The following is a 17,225-nucleotide window of genomic DNA, read 5'->3' as shown; positions in this document are numbered from 1 at the left end:
ACTTCCATGTGCTGTTGAATAGAGTGTGTATTCTGCAGTTGTTGGCTGAAATGCTCTCTAAATATCTGTTAAGTCTATTTGTTCCAAGGTTTAAATCCATTGTTTCTTTGTTGACTTTCTGCCTTGATGACCTGTCTAGTGCTGTCAGTGGAGTATTAAAGTCCCCCACTATAATTGTGTTGCTTTCTATCTCATTTCTTAGGTCTATTAGTAATTGTTTTATAAATTTGGGAGCTCCAGGGTTAGGTCCATATATGTTTAGGATTGTGATATTTTCCTGTTGGACAAGGCCTTTTACCATTATATAATGTCCCTCTTTGTCTCTTTTAACTGCTGTTGCTTTAAAGTTTGTTTTGTCTGATATAATAATAGCTACCCCTGATCAATTTTGGTGTCCATTTGCATGAAATGCCTTTTTCCACCCCTTTACTTTAAGTTTATGTCAGTCCTTATGTGTTAGGTGAGTCTCCTGAAGGCAGCATGTAGTTGGTTGTTGAATTCTTATCCATTCTGCAGTTCTATATCTTTTAAGAGGAGCCTTTAGGCCATTTACATTCAATGTTAGTATTGAGATATGAGGTACAATTCCATGCATCATGTTATTTGTTGCCTGATTACATTAGTTTTTTTGTTTTATGTTTTTGCTTTTAATTTGTATTTTTGTTTTATAGGTCCTATCTGATTTATGCTTTAAAGATGTGTTTCCAGGATTCATTTCAAGATTTAGATCTCCTTTTAGCAGTTTTTATAGTGTGGCATGGTAATGGCAAATTCTCTCAGCGTTTGTTTGTCTGAAAAAGACTTTATCTTTCCTTCATATATGATGCTTAGTTTTGCTGGATACAAAATTCTTGGCTGTTAATTGTTTTGTTTGAGGAGGCTGAAGATAGAGCCCTTTCTACCTTGTAAGGTTTCTGCTGAGAACTCTGCCATTAATCTGATAGGTTTTCCTTTATAGATTACTTGGTACTTCTGTCTCACAGCTCTTAAGTTTCTTTCCTTCATCTTAACTTTGAATAACCTGATGTCATTGTGCCTGGACAAAGACCTTTTTGTGATTAATTTCCCAGGTGTTCTTTGTGCTTCTTGTATTTGGATGTCTAGGTCTCTAGCAATGCCAGGGAAGTTTTCTTGATTATCACTCCCCACCCCACCAACCACCAAATATATTTTCCAAGCCTTTAGAATTCTCTTCTTCCTCAGGAACATTGATTATTCTTAGGTTTGGTTGTTTAACATAATCCCAGACTTCTAGGAGGCTTTGTTCATATTTTCTTATTCTTTTTTCTGTGTTGAATTGGGTTAATTCAAAGACCTTATCTCTGAGCTCTGAATTTCTTTCTTCTACGTGTTCAATTCTATTGCTGAGACTTCCCACAGCATTTTGCATTTCTAAAAGTGTATCCAAAGTTTTCAGAATATTTTGTTGTTTTCCTTTAAGCTATCTATTTCCTTGAATATTTCTGCCTTCATTTCTTATATAATTTTTTGGATTTCCTTGCATTGAGCTTCACCTTTCTCTGATCCCTCCCTGATTCACTTAATAACTAACCTCCTGAATTCTTCTTCAGGTAAATCTGGGATTTCTTTTTGGTTCAGATCCATTGCTGGTGAACGAATATGATTTTTTGGAGGGTGTTGAAGAGCCTTGTTTTGTCATATACCAGGGCTGGTTTTCTGGTTCCTTGTCACTTGGGTAGGCTCTGTCAGAGGGACAGTCTAGGGCTGAAGGCTGTTACTCAGATTCTTTTGTCCCACAGGGTGTTCTCTTGATGTAGTAGTTCTCTTGATGTAGTTCTCCCCCTTTTCCTATGGATGTGACTTCCTATGAGCCAAGCTGCAGTGATTGTTGTCTTTCTTCTGGGTCTAGCCACCCAGTGAGTCTACCCAGCTCTGGGCTGCTACTAGGGGTTGTCCACACAGAGTCATGTGATATAAACCATCTATGGGTCTCTCAGCCATGGATACCAGCATATGTCCTGGTGGAGGTGTTGGAGGGAGTGCAATGGACTCCATTAAAGTTCTTAGCTTTGGTGGGTTAATTGTGTTGGTTGATCTCCTGCCAGGAAGTAGAATTTTCCAGAGTATTAGCTGTGGTAGTATGGGAAGGAACTGCCAGTGGGCAAGGCCCTAGAACTCCCAAGATTATATGTCCTTTTTCTTCTCTACCAGGGTGGGTAGGGAAGGACCATCAGGTTGGGGCAGGGACAGGTGTGTCTGACTTCAGACTCTCCTTGGGTGCATCTTGCTATGGCTGCTGTGGGGGATGGGGGTGAGACTCCCAGGTTACTGGAGTTGTGTAACTAGGAGTATTATGACTGCTTCTGCTGAGTCATGCAGGTTGATTTTGTATCCTAAAATTTATTGAATTATTATTTTTAACAGTTATTTTGTGGGATATTTGGGGCTTAATACAGGTAGGATCATATTATCTGCAAATGCAGTAGTCTCCACTTATCCCCACAGGGAATATGATCCAAGATACCCTTGTGGTTGCCAGAAACTGCAGATAATATCAAACTCTATATATACTGTTTTTTTCTAAACATACATTCCTATTATAAAGTTTAAATTATAAATTAGGTACAATAAGAGATTAACAACAATAACTAATAATAAAATATAATTCTATACTGTAATAAAGGTTATACGAATATGGTCTCTCTCTCTCTCTCTCTGTCAAAATGACTTATTGTACTCTACTCACCCTTCTTGTGATGATGTGTGGATGTGGGATGACACAATGCCTATGTTATGAGATGAAGTGAGGTGAATAACACACACATTGTGATTCAGTGTTACGCTGCTATTGACTTTCTCTATTCCTAATTCTGTATCACAGTCTCCTACTTGCAGTAAATGGCTTAGTGTCACTTGTTTCAGGGCATCCCTTGCTGACTTTCGTGTATATGCTCAGTGCTTTCTAGTGCAACCACTGACATCAATCAGAAAACATTTTCTGTTCATGTCTTCCACTCACAAATTTAATGCCTTTTTATTTTGACTAAGTACTGATCATGTACTGTGACTATGAATTTTGTAATATGAAATGTGACAGCAAAACTATTACAAATTTCTTTTTCCTACTTCACAATTTCACAGATAGTAGACCTCAGCATACATTTTTTTCCCTTCCCTTATTAAGTCAAGAACTTTTACTTTTTCACTTTAAGGAGGCAAATATGGTTTCTCTTTGGCATATTTGAATTGTCAGCATCACTACTCTTGTGCTTTGGGGCCATTAAGTAAAATAAAGGTTATTTAACCACAAGAACTGTGATACTGTGATAGCTGATCTGATAACTGCGAGGACTACTTAGTTGGCTCACAGGTGGGTAGCATATAAAACATAGATACAGTGGGCAAAGGAAGCATTCACAGTCTGGGTCGGACAGAGTGATATGGCACAGATTTCGTCAGACTACTCATAGTGGCATGCAGTTTAAAACTTAGAAATTATTTATTTCTGGAATTTTTCATTTCGTAGTTTTAGACCATGGTTGACTACAGGTAACTGGCATTATGGCAGATATAATTTTACTTCTTTGTTTCTGATTTATTGTTCTTGTCTGATTGTTCTTATTAGTACTTCCAGTACTATGCTGAATAGAAGTGGTGAGAGTGAGCATTTTTGCATTATAACAGATCCTACTGGAAAAGCTTTTACTTTCTTCTGATTGATTATAATGTTAGCTGTGGGTTTTTCATAAATTGCCTGTATTATGTTGAGGAACTTTCATTCTGTACCTAAACTGTTGAGTGTCAACATCAAGAAAAGATGTTGTGGCATGTTAAATGGTCTTTTATAACTCATAGATATGATGTAGAATATCCTGTGGTTGAAAAATGCTAAAAATTATGCCTTTTCATGGTAAAGAAACCTATTACCACTTTGTTTAATATTGCTTTTCTATTGCCTTAGAAAAATGTATATAACTGTATGTAGTTCCTGTATTCTTTGGGAATGAAAATGGTTATGCCAAAGAATACTTCATTCCTTCCAAAATGTCCTTTTCTTCCTGCAGAATACTGTTACTTAATGGAAATCACAGCAAGACCAGCAATTTCTAGATAGTTTGTAAGAATCTGGGACATTCTGTCTATAGAAAGATAAATAGCTATAGAAAGCCTCTTGTAAGTTATACCTTAGTAAATGCTTTTCTTTTTGTAATTTCATATGAAAAATTGAATAGAGTACTTGCGGTCATTGCTACTGGAGACTCCTGCAGTCCTCACAGGCTTTTCTTAAATTTTTTTAAAATTAAAAAAAAGAAAGGATATTGGACTTTGTCAGATACTTTTTCTGCATCAAATGAGATGATTATGTGGTTTTTGTCTTTGATTCTGTTACTATGTTTTATCCCATTGTTTGATTTGCATGTGTTAAACCAGACTTGCATGCCAGGGATACATTTTGCCTGGACATGACGTATAATCTTTTTAATGTGTTATTGGATTTGGTTTGCTAATATTTTATTGAGGATTTTTGCATCAGTGTTCATCAGAGAAATTGGTTCGTAGTTTTCTTTTCCTGTGATATCTTTATCTGACTTAGGTAGTAACATAATGATGGCCTCATGAAATGTATTTGAAAGTATTGCCAGCCGGGTGCGGTGGCTCAAGCGTGTAATCCCAGCACTTTGGGAGGCTGAGGCAGACAGATCATGAGGTCAGGAGATCGAGACCATCCTGGCCAACACAGTGAAACCCATCTGTACTAAAAATACAAAAGATTAGCCGGTGGTGATGGCATGCACCTGTAATCCCGGCTACTTGGGAGGCTGAGGTAGGAGAATCACTTGAACCCGGGAGGCAGAGGTTGCAGTGAGCTGAGATTGTTGTTGCACTCCAGCCCAGGCAACAAGAGCAAGACTCTGTCTCAAAAAAAAAAGTATTCCCTCTAGCTCTATTTTTATTATTATTTATTTATTTATTTTTCTTAGAGACAGAGTCTCACTCTGTCACCCAGGCTGCAGTACAGTGGCATAATCATAGCTCACTGCAGCATCTGAACTCCTGGGCTCAAGTGACTCTCCTGCTTCAGCCTTCCGAGTAGCTGGGACTACAGGCATGTGCCACTGCACCTGGCTAATTTTAGAATGCTTTGTGCAGATGAGGTCTCAGTTTGTTGCCCAGGCTAGTCTCAGACCCTGTCTTCAAGCTATCTTCCTACCCTGGCCCTCCAAAATGCTGGAATTACAGACATGAACCACTGTGCCTGGCCTAGCTCTGTTTTTTACAGAAGAGTTTAAGAGGTATTGGTGTTGATTTTCTTCGAATGTTTGGTGGAATTCAGCTGTGAAGCCAGTTTGTCCTGAGCTTTTCTTTATTGGGAGGTTTTGATTACTTCTTCAATCTCTTTATTTGTTTTTAGTCTGTTCAGGCTTTCTAATTCTTCCTGACTCAATTTTGGTAGGTTGTATTTTTCTAAGAATTAATCTACTTCCTCCAGGCTACCCAAATTGTTTGTAGATAATTGTTCATAATAGTCCCTATGATCCTTTTTATTTCTGATTTGTCTGTTGTAATTTTTCTACTTTCATTTTTTATTTGGCTTATCTTCATTTTCTCTCTTATTTTTTTAGACTACCTAAGGGTTTGTCAATCTTGCTTATTTTTTTCAAAAACAAAACTCATCATTTTAGTGATTCTTATAGTTTTTCCTTTCTCTGATTCATTTTTGCTCAGATTTTTATTTTTTCCTTTCTTCTGCTAATTTCGGGTTTAGTTTGTTCTTCATTTTTTAGTTCCTTGAGGCATAATGTTAAACTATTTATTTCAGAACTTTCTTCCTCTTTAATGTAGGAATTTATTGCTAAAAACTTCTTAGAATTGCTTTTACTACATTCCATATGCTTGGTATGTTGTATTTTCCTTGTTGTTTGTCTCAAGGTATTTTTTAATTTCCCTTTTACTTTCTTCTTAGACTCGTTGGTTGTTCAGGAGTACATTGTTTAATTTCCACATATTTGATCATCCTTGGTGCTAGGAGGTGCATCTTCTTAGGTGTGCCAGAGGCTTGGAGCCCCAGGCTGCAAGGTGCCAGTTCACCTGTGACGTGTGGTGGCAGCAACTACTTCAGTGTTCAGGAGACCTGAGGCCCCCTGAAGGCAGGGTACTGCCTCAGCTCTGGTGTAAGGGAGCTCCCTCAGCTAGGCTCAGAGCCTGTGAGGACTGCAGGAGTCTCCAGTAGCAATGACTCCAAGTGTCCACAGTAGTGGGAGAGGTTGCTGGGGTATCTTGGTTACCTTTTCCTTGAAGGTACATGTCTCTTCTGGTTGTGAGCTGATCCCTACTCAGGGCATGAGGTGGTTAAGGTAAGGTGTTTCCCTTCCTATGTGTACATTCTGGGTTTCTGTGCTCTACAGAATTTCTGCTGGCTGCTTTTTTGCTGTTCTCCAGTGTGCTCCTTTAGTTATTTTGGTTTAAATGTACTTGTTTACTCATTTGGGGGGAGGGGGGCTGGAGTGTGTATTAGCCCATTCTCACACTGCTATAAAGAACTACCTGAGACTGGGTAATTTATAAAGAAAAGAGGTTTAATTGACTCACGGTTACATGTGGCTGGGAGGCCTCAAAAAACTTAGAATCATTAGCAGAAGGTGAAGGGGAAGCAAGCACGGCAAAGCAGGAGAAATAGAAAGGGAGAGCAAAGAGGGAAATGCCACTTCTAAACCATCAGATCTCATGAGAACTCAGTCACTATCACAAGAAAAGTGAGGGGAAAGTCTGCCCCATGATCTAATCGCCTCCCACCAGGCCCCCTCCCCTGACAAGTGGGGATTGCAATTTAACATGAGATTTGGGTGGGGACACAGAGTCAAACCATAACAGAGGGACAGCTTCTTGCCAACCATCTTGATGCCACTCCTAATTCATTTTCAAAAATTCAAATGAATTTCAGATTTCAAAATTCATTTTCAACATAGGAAGAATTCCATGTTCCTCTTAAAAACTAATTGACTGGTTTTAATATTTTCTATCAGATGTGTTGGCTCAGTGGCTTAATATAACCTCTACTTACCAGACTTGTGACTCTCTCAGGAGTGGAAGAGACAGGAGAGACAGAAAAGGCGGTGCTACTCCAGGTGTCTCATCTTAGTCTTTTCCTCCCCGTTGCCCATCACTACCCACTCCTTAGAAGTATCATTCTAAAAGGTTTTAACAACAGTGAGACAAGATTTAATGTGGGATGCGGGGGCAGAAAGGCAAAGCATATTATCCTGGTGTAGAGGAGCTGAACACCTGAATTAATTTACTCACGGGTCTTTGCTATTCTGTCCTGATCTGTGGCTGATAGAGGTTCTCATCAATGATAAATTAATTGTGTGTGAATGTGGTTCTGTAGCTGTCAGCAAACTTCTTAATCTAATCTCTTTGTCTCGTTTTAGATTAATGTTAATTGGGAATATATATATATATATATATTTTCAGATTCTTACCCTTATCACATCTTATCTTGTTTTTACTTATGTCTTTGATAAGGATTTACCAGATGCAAAAACTAGGTATTTGGTATATAGAACTTAACTTTGAAATATGCAGTCTTCTAAATGTTACTTAGCAGGTCACTGCTATTTAATACATGCCAGTGAAGATGTTATTTCACCTTTTTCATGGGGTCAAGGCCAGCCAAAAGCATTTTAAAAGAGCAAGTTTATCCCCCAAGTTACTGTGCTCTTCTCTCACCCCTTATTGCCTCTTTTTTATAAGTTACTCAAAGTTTTTACACAGTCTCAAAACTTCATTGCCAAAGCCCCCTCCAACCCACTCAAATTCTAATGTAGCCTGTGTTCCAGAAATAGCTACCTCTGCTCTCCCTCAACATATAAAATTTGCAATAACTCTAACATAGCTGATCTTGGTAAAGTGTTAAGGTATTACACTGAAAATAATCTACTTAAGCTAACTTATTCCAAGTAGTGAATAATTAACATCTTTCTAAACCTCTGGGGGCAGAGGTTTTGTAAAAGTGATTGGCTACTAACCCAAATAAATTTCTGCTCAGTAGAATTTCAACTAAAGTAGTAAAGAAGAAAAATGAAACATAATACATGTTTGAGGAGAGGTGCGTAAGAGATGGGGAAGGAATAAATAGAGGGAAAGCCATGTAAGCCTGCTAATTTTGACCTGATTTCCACTCCTCCCTTTCCTACTTCTGAGCTGTTCTCAATTTTCACAATTATTCCCTTCTCTCTGCTTCTGAATTAATGAGTTATCTTTTCTCTCTTAGTTTCAGGGTTAGCAGCTTCTGTGGAAGCAAGTAAAGTGGTTCTGGCTTTGGGGACTATTTGGATGGGGGCCCAGGCAGGTAGAGGAGGAATAACAGAATGACAGGTATACTTCAGTGTGCGTAGGCTGCTTATAAATTGTGTTCAAAAATTAGGCACTGAGCAGAACTGCATTTGAAAAGTATAGAATATCTTTTTGCCCCTTTGTAGGAAAACAAGTGAATTAATACACATATGTAAGGGGGAAAACAGACCAGGATGTAATATCCGGCAATATATCAAGAACATGCTTTCATATGTTTATGTCTACATAACGTGTGTACCAAAAAAGAGACATTTTATTATATACCAAATTAATTTTTTATGTTTAAAAAATACCTTAATATTTTCTTTTTAGGCTAATAACAGAACCTTGCAAGAGAAGATTTTACAAGTAAACAATTTGGTAGAAGCCTTTGGCAATGCCAGCACTATTATAAATGACAATTCTAGCCGATTTGGAAAATACTTAGAAATGAAATTCACCTCTTCAGGAGCTGTTGTGGGAGCACAGATTTCCGAATATCTCCTGGAAAAATCCCGAGTTATCCACCAAGATATGTAAGTTTATCTCAAATCTCTTAGTATTGGGAATGAAGAGATCCCTTAGCACTGTCTTACTCTCAAATATATGTTACATCTAATAGAGAAATTAATAAATAAACTAAAATTTATGCTGCCAGATAGGAAACCTAAGCCCATCATAGAGGTGCTAACAATGTAAATTAGAGAGTGTTCTGATGCAGCAGAGAATATTTATCTATACAAAATTAATGTGAACTTTAATTAGAAATAACTGAGTCTTTTTCTCTTTTAAATGCCATCATATATAAATAGACCTTTGTATTAATTCTGTTCCTCCTAAGTTTACACAAGGGGCCAAATAAAAGATTCAAGAAGGAGCTTTATTATATTGGCCTTTTATTGCTGGCTGATTTAAGCCATCAATACTCTTCATAATGCTTTGATATTAAGTTGAATGAATTCCTTTTGTAGTTTTGTAGCTTAATGACAAAATTTCTCTCCTGTCTCCCCAAACATCTTTGTTATTCTAGTGAGGAAACTATAGTTACACATTGAATTTGTACCCTTGTACTTATATTATTTTGTTTAAAAGGATGGCAAGTTAGAGTCTTTCATTTTCCTTATGTTGGTTTTATGCTAAATATACTCTACATTATTGTAGTAATATGTCATATTAAATTCATAGTAACATATGTTGTATATTAGTACATTATTATTTAATGTAAGTGTGCCTTCAAACTTGGTATCATTCAATTCATGAGCAAGTCATGAATATAAGTTGCCTGGAGTCAGTTCCTGAGCACTAGCCTTAATATGGAAAATTGCCCTTTGGTCTTCAATTCAAAATATGGAAGGAATGATTATTAGACACATATGGTTTTCAGTTGTGGTATCACACCATTTTAATCCACCTTGGGTAAGATATTTAAATCTTAAAGATTCTTACAGGATCTTGACTCTGTAATTCATCATATGTATGATTTGAAACAGTTTACTTAACTTCTCTGCACCTCTGTTTTTCATCTTTAAAATGAAATAGCATCAGTACCTACCTATCAATTAAGACAACATATGTATAGTATATAGCACAATGAATGGCATATACTAAGAACCCCATATGTTTAAGCCATTAGTAGTAGTAGTCGTTGTGTTAATAGCTGATTAGAAATAACATATAGCACAGTACTTGGGATATTGAAGATGTTCAATAGATGGCAGATACTATTTATTGTGTGTGTCCAGTGCCCAAAACTCAGTGAACATGCATGTCAGTGCCATTGCCACCCATACCTAGAAGGACCTTGGGATCTTAGCAGATGTGGAAAATTAGGTAGTTCTCAAAAGCATTTATTCTGCTCTCATAATTGTGTAAGCCTCTCCTTCAGGCCCTTGGGGAAGAACTACTTAAGAGTAACTACTTGGTATTTAGATGGCGCCACCATGTTGCACAATGTCAAGGGATATAATTCATAGTGTGTTCTATGGAGCTGAGCACAGGAACACAGTTCATATAGATTAGCACATGAACAGGACCCTCTGGAGTTGCACAGTGAGCCCCTGGGCTTGTAACCATAGAAATAATCTCAATGCTTACTGAAATATTGCAGAATGTATTCTAAGAAATAGCATAGGCTAGATTATATTTAAGGCATGTTATGAATTAAGTCTTTTTTTCTCCCTAAGGAACTATTTTAATTTTACAACTTTGCTTATTGGGGAAAAGCATTCCAAATTTCAAATTCATAATCAGGTGGAAATATAACTCAGTTATAATTTGAGCACAGCTGTCTTTAATTTATAATACTTTTTCCATTTTTATATCTACTTTTTCTTTCACCTAATTTAATTGCATTTTTAAATTCCAGAGGAGCTTTTTGTAACCTATGAATATGAAAATATCAGACATGATTGATGGAAGAATTCTTCATAGGTACATTTAAAAATTATAAATTTAATTGCACTATTATCAATCAGGGTACTGAATGGAAAGAACAAGCTCAAGGGTTTTAACTGAGAAAACTGTTTACACAGGTCACATGGGCATTGAAGAACCAAGAATGAATGGTGAGATGCTCATGGACTAACAGGGGTGAGGAGCTATGGCTATCTTCCGGTCTGCAAGCAGAGGGAGGGGCAGCACTTGTGCCTGGTGCCAGCTGCAGCTGTGGATCAGGCGCTGCCTGTCTGGATCTATGGCCCTAGAGGAATGCAGCCAGTCAGGGAGAGAGCAAAGGGTAACATCCCATCCTTTCCCTCCTCCCTCCTGCCTGTTTCGTGCCTGTGCTTCCTATTGGCTAAACCCATATATGGAAGCCAGAGAGCAAGGGAGCCCAGGGATTGCAGGCTGTAGAGATTGGCCTTTGGGGTCCCAGAGCAAGACAAACAACAGTAGAAAATTTTCTGAGGAGCAGGGAAGACAAGTTTTTTTTTTTAAATAAACAAACCCTTTCTTTTAAGATATTTTGTTCTTTTCTTCACTTTTTACCTCTGCCCATGTCATCCCAGCCCAATCTCTGACCACATTTATTTTTAGATTACCTTTCTAATGATGATGGTGCTATCTTATTTCTTAAATCCTTTTGTAAACATAGGTGATTTTAAAGAAGAAAATTTTAAAAGAGGCTACTTAATTTCAAGGATAAAATGAACATATTGAAGGCAATGCTAGATAAGTCTCATAAATACAAATTATAGCTATTTCCATTGGAGTTTCCTCCTGTTACTACAGTGTAGTTCAGCAAGCATTGTTTGCATTTTTCTCATGTCCCCAGCACTTAACAGGACTCTAGAGGAGACATAAACAAGTGGCAGACATGGTGCTATCCATTGTGGAGGAAGGGAAATGTATTTATGGAGCAATTAATTTATATCAGGCACTGTGCTAAGCACCTTATGTCATTATCTCTTTTAATTCCTGCAGTCATGTGACATGGTGTCATTTACCCTTTCAAAAGTGAGAAACTAAGAGAGTTTTAATGAGTTGTTTAATGTCAAAAAGCCATCAACAACTGAGTTGGAACTTGAAGCCTCATTTTTCTGCCTGACTCCAAAGCCCACCATTTATTCACCCATCCATCCATCCATCCGTCTATTTGACACATATTTCTTCAGTGCCTACTGTGTGCTAGCCATAGGAGACAAAAAGCCAAGTAAGGCAGGATTCCTGTGATAACACAGCTCACAGTATAATATAAAATTTCCTGATCACTAATTGGTTTCTAGTCTCTCATGAAAGTAGGAAATGAGTTCATCTGCTAAGGTAGATGGCAAGAGAAGAGAACTGAGGAGACTGCATATCCAGGAAGAGCAAGTTTACAAGGAGGGAGCTGTGATTAAAAATGTAGGTTGGGGAGGGATAACATGGGGAGAAATGCCAGATGTAGGTGACGGGGCATGGAGGCAGCAAACCACCTTGCCATGTGTGTACCTGTGCAACAATCCTGCATGATCTGCATATGTACCGCAGAACCTAAAGTACAATTTTTTAAAAAATGAATAAAAGCATTACTTTATGAACACCCTGAAGTGCCTTAAGAATGCAAAGCTTCATTATTAGCTTTCAAAATCTGCTTGTTGGCCGCTTCGTTGGTGATTGAAAAGTTTCACAAGTGAGTTAAGCTACACCCTTGTGAGGACTTTGCCACCATTTGAAGGTGTCAGAGGCCTTGGCTGCACAGGTAACCCCCAGGGTCCAAAGCAGGTGAACACACACATGAGACAGCCCTGAGGGCCTTCCTGCAAGCAGGTAAGTGGAACTCACTCTGAAGAAGTGTTAGAAGATCCACAAGTAGAAATGACATCACAGTCAGAGAAATGATATTTGGTAACCAGCAAGACCCTGTGTCTGTCCCCAGGCAGTCCTGACCTGGGAACCCACAGAAACATTAGCAAGTGTAGGATACTATAGTGCTCTGTGTTCTTAAGCACAGCTTGATATAATTAGGGACCCCAGGTAAGCTTTGGAGGTATGTTCTTTTCCTGTTTCTTCAACTTTCTGATTTTTCACTGAAGGTCAGTATATTTTTGATAGTATCTCCAGGTCTTGTCAAATTATAATTCTCAGTAAATGTAAACTGATGAAGAGAAATCCATTAATATTTTGTGTCTAAGTTTATGACTCACTTTACTAATTGTACATTGTATCAGTTAAGTGTTAAGAATGTGATACAATGTGATTGTGGTTAATACTTAACTGATACAATATACAATTAGTATACATTGTTAACAATCGCAAATGTTAACACTTAACTGATACAAATGTGGTTGTGATTGTTAGCACTTAACTGATACAATGTACAATTAGTGTACATTGTTAATAATCACAATCATACTGTATTCGTTAAATGTTAACAATCAATTGTTAGCACTTAGCTGATACAATGTGCAATTAGTAAAGTGCAGCAATCAGTGTGACTTCATTAGAAGAAAGCAAACTAAATTATATGCTGCGCCAGTCATAGAGTTTTTGTTATTCTGTGGTGAGAAAATGCAAGAACTAAGGGAAACTTTCAGTTTTATCCTAACTTCATTCATGTGCAATGTTGGTATTTCTTGCAGTATCACTGGTGACTGCAGCAAGCAACAGAATAGGATGGGTTCTGAAGGAAGGGTGTGCCAGTCCTCACTTCAGCACCCAGCCTCTGGACCACCCTTTTCTTGAAACCTTCACTTTTTTTTTGCCCCATGACTAGATTCTCCTGATTCCTCTTCTACTGGCCTAAATTTTTCTTCTGTTTTAGATTTATCCACCCAGTCTCAAACTGTGTATTTACCAAAGATTTGTCCCTGCAGCTTTTCTCTTTTTCTGTCTATACTCTCTCACTTCACAAATTCTTCTGACATTGTGGCCTCAACAGACAGCCCTATGTGCTTGACACCCAAAGATGTACCTCTACCCCTCTCTTAAAACTGAAAAAAGTTAACAATTTTTTTTTATTTCCAAATACCTACATATCCTGCTATCATCTCAAATTCAACTGAATACACATCTCAAATCTGTTTTCCCATAGCCCCTTTCTTATGGAATGGAACATAACTTCTCTAGTTATGTAAGACCCTCCTTTCACTCATCAGACTCTCAGTGCAGAATGCGTGCTAACCAATATCATTGTAACTTTTCTCTTTAGAAAATGTCTTCCTTCCTTTTGAAATACTAACACGGAAGAACAGAGATCTGCATTATTCACCTTATCAAGCTCTACACTTTCATATTAACTATTTCTATTTGTTAACTTTCAAGAGAGACCAGAGTACCTTCAATAGTTATTAGTGTCTCACATGTAACAAACCTTTAATGTTATTTTAAACCTACATGACTTATGTGTTAGAGCCCTCAATGAGCTTCTGTAAAAATTATTCTTGTAATGGCTTTTGGCAGAACCTTGGATTAAAACTAGAGATTATAAAATAAAGCCACAGTTTCTCTAAAACTCCAAATATCTTTTACTGCATTATTGGAAGAGTAAATACATATGGATATGTTTGAGTTACTGTTGATTCTGAAGAAAACTTCTGTGTACTGAAAGAATGAATAATTTCTAGAGAGCAACAGTAAAATTTCCATCTCCACTGAGATGATACTGCACAATATATAGGAGGAGAAGACAGAAGACCCCTGACATGTTTTTAAGTTTTTTCTTAACCTTTTAAGTAAAATGATTTGTGTATAAGTATGCATATCATGAAGTAGGCTTTTTTTCTGTTCCATATACTTCATATGGAAAAGAATTCAAAGGCTCCTCTGTTCTACTAAAAATTAGCTTAGTAATAATAATTCCTTTTCTGAAAATATTTCATTGGCCCCCTAAGAGTGCTGATAAAGGCTGTGAATGGGGTGAAGGAAAGGAGCAGGAAGAGGGGGGATACAAGCTGCCCCTGAAGTTTCCATCTTGGGTGTGATGAGTTGAGGACCCAGAGCACAGTTGAGGCCACTGCCAAGAGTGGCAGGAAGGGGAGTAACCACAACACTTTAGTGTCTCCTGCCCCAACCCCTATGGTGACATCCAAAGCTTTGTGGTGAGGTTGAGAGTTTTATACCAACTGAAAGAGAAGTAATAATAGAAAGAAGTGAAGACAGCAAGGCCTTCTGGTTGAAACATTATAATTAATTTAATCCCTATAAGAAAAATCCTACCCTGTCCCAACCCCAGCCTGTGAGCCTAGTGATAAAGGAGTAAACAGTCAAGTGAAGATTGAGGACCACCCTAAAACAAGAGGAGGATCTAGTGGGAGGATGAGAATGGGAATGCCACAGAGAGATGCAAACCCCAGGTGTCCCAGCTGACCACGAGGGTCATCAAGAGTGGAAGCAAAGCAGGGCAGTAGAGATGGGGAAACTATAGAGCAAGCAATTCATCCTCTGCTATTTCAGTAGAGAACCTGAAAGTGTGATCTTTCCCTGGAGCCCACCAGAGCAGAAGGAAGACATGACGGAAGAAGGAGAGGGGACCCTGAGGTCCAAGGAATTATGTTGTGGAGCATCCTGAAGTGGAAACTTACCCTGTTGTGATCCATATTCCCTTAAAGACATTATTGCAGCATCTGGAAAATGCTATTTATACTACTTAGAACCGCAGAGTCATGGGATTTGAGACTTATAAGGAAGAGATTCCTCACACAAGTGAGAAAACTGAGCCTCAGAAAGACAATATTAAAAGGTGGTTAAAGACGTGGGCTTTGGAGTCAAATAGACATGATTCAAATCCATATTCATCATCAGTCCTGCAGCTTTGGGGGAGATTGGCAGCTCTAAGCCTCAGTTTCCTTCTACATAAAATGGGAAACACATGCCCACCTCAGGGGCTTATGGTGGGTTAATGAGATAATGTAGTGTTTATCGCCATTGGCATGGCTGTATATATTCTTTTTCTGTCTGTTCCATTGGCATGTAAACTCTAAGAAGTTAGGAATTTTTGACAGGTTTTGATCCCACTGTATCCCCAGCACTTGGAACAATGCCTGGAAGTCACTCACAAATGTATGCTGAATGATTCATATGAAGTGATTAAGATAATGTCTAGAATTTAATGAGAGTGGTTGTTGAAGATAATGACAACAATAACGACCACAGAAAGCCAAATGCAGTATTCAGAAAAGCCCATTGCAGCACTCACAGTCATGGTTTGAATAATTATATTGTCAAATAACTTAAACAAATATTCTTACTAACTACCTTACTGAAAATATCTTTTTTCCAGTGGAGAAAAAAATTTTCATATTTTTTACTACATTTATGCTGGTTTAGCTGAAAAGAAGAAACTAGCCCATTACAAACTTCCTGAAAATAAGCCTCCCAGGTAATCTACCAGGTTATACTTTCATGAATAATGCTTTCACTTTCCACTTAATTTTAGACTTTTACCCTTCCTTTTATATTTTTTTCAGGTACCTACAAAATGACCACCTCAGAACAGTACATGACATCATGAATAATAGTTTCTATAAATCTCAGTATGAATTAATTGAGCAATGTTTCAAAGTCATAGGTTTTACAATGGAGGTAAGTACGAAAGACACTTGAACCTCTCTTTTAAGTATCTTTTTATCATCACTAAATGTTAAGAGCATTTATTGAGTGATTGATATATGTCAGCCTAAGTGCTTTATGAAGCACTTCATAACAGCCTTATGAAATAACTGGAAATATAATATTTACTTTATAGGTGAAGAAATAGTGGCCTTGAGAGATAATTAAATTGTTTTGTTCTTAATCTTTTATTTTATTTATACTTATATTTCCCATATATGGGAAATGTAGAATATATATAAAAAATATATATAATTTTACATAAATGCATAAATGTGCATGTTTTTGTTAGTGCAATCATTTCGCTAACAACTTTATTAAGATGTAATTCACATACAATATAATTCACCCATTTAAAGTGTATATTTCAGTGACTTTTAGTATATTATAAAGATATGTATTCATTACCATAATCATTTTTAGAATATTTTCATATTATAAATTTTTCACCCCAAAAAGAAATATGGTAGCAATTAACATTTACTCTCAATTCTGACTTCACTGCTACTTTGTCAGTATAAATCTGATTTTTCTGGACATTTTACATATGTGGGATCATATACTATGTGATCCTTTGTGACTGGTTTCTCTCACTTAACATAATGTTTGCAAGGTTCATCCATTTTTGTAGCATGTATCAGTATTTCATTTTTTATTGTTGAATAATATTTCATTTTATCAGTATACTTCATGTTATTTGCTCATTCATTAGTAGATGGGCAACATTTGGGTTATTTTTGCTTTTTGTTTGTTATGAATAATGCTGCTATGAACATTCGTGTACAACTTTTTGTGTAGACATAAGTGTTCATTTATCTTTGATATATACCTAGCAGTACAAATGCTGAATCATAGGGTAACTCTGTGTTTAACCTTTTCACTAAATTGTCCAACTGTTTTCCAAA

General features: G+C 37.2%; 1 protein-coding gene across 1 annotated transcript in view; it reads left to right on the top strand.

Moving 5' to 3' along the window:
• MYO3A (myosin IIIA) overlaps positions 1-17,225 on the top strand; it is a 242,248-nt gene that overhangs the window by 118,195 nt on the left and 106,828 nt on the right. The window contains exons 11-14 of the mRNA XM_032244076.1: positions 6,007-6,115; positions 8,629-8,831; positions 15,992-16,090; positions 16,179-16,293. Coding sequence (XP_032099967.1) covers positions 6,007-6,115; positions 8,629-8,831; positions 15,992-16,090; positions 16,179-16,293 — 526 coding nt within the window. The remainder of the gene's footprint in view (positions 1-6,006; positions 6,116-8,628; positions 8,832-15,991; positions 16,091-16,178; positions 16,294-17,225) is intronic.

Source organism: Sapajus apella, unplaced genomic scaffold (genome assembly GCF_009761245.1).
Source record: "Sapajus apella isolate SASKATOON/1434 unplaced genomic scaffold, GSC_monkey_1.0 scaffold53, whole genome shotgun sequence".
Classification (NCBI taxonomy): domain Eukaryota; kingdom Metazoa; phylum Chordata; class Mammalia; order Primates; family Cebidae; genus Sapajus; species Sapajus apella.
The sequence above is the reverse complement of the archived record's forward strand: the minus strand, read 5'-3'. Positions and strand labels throughout refer to the sequence as shown.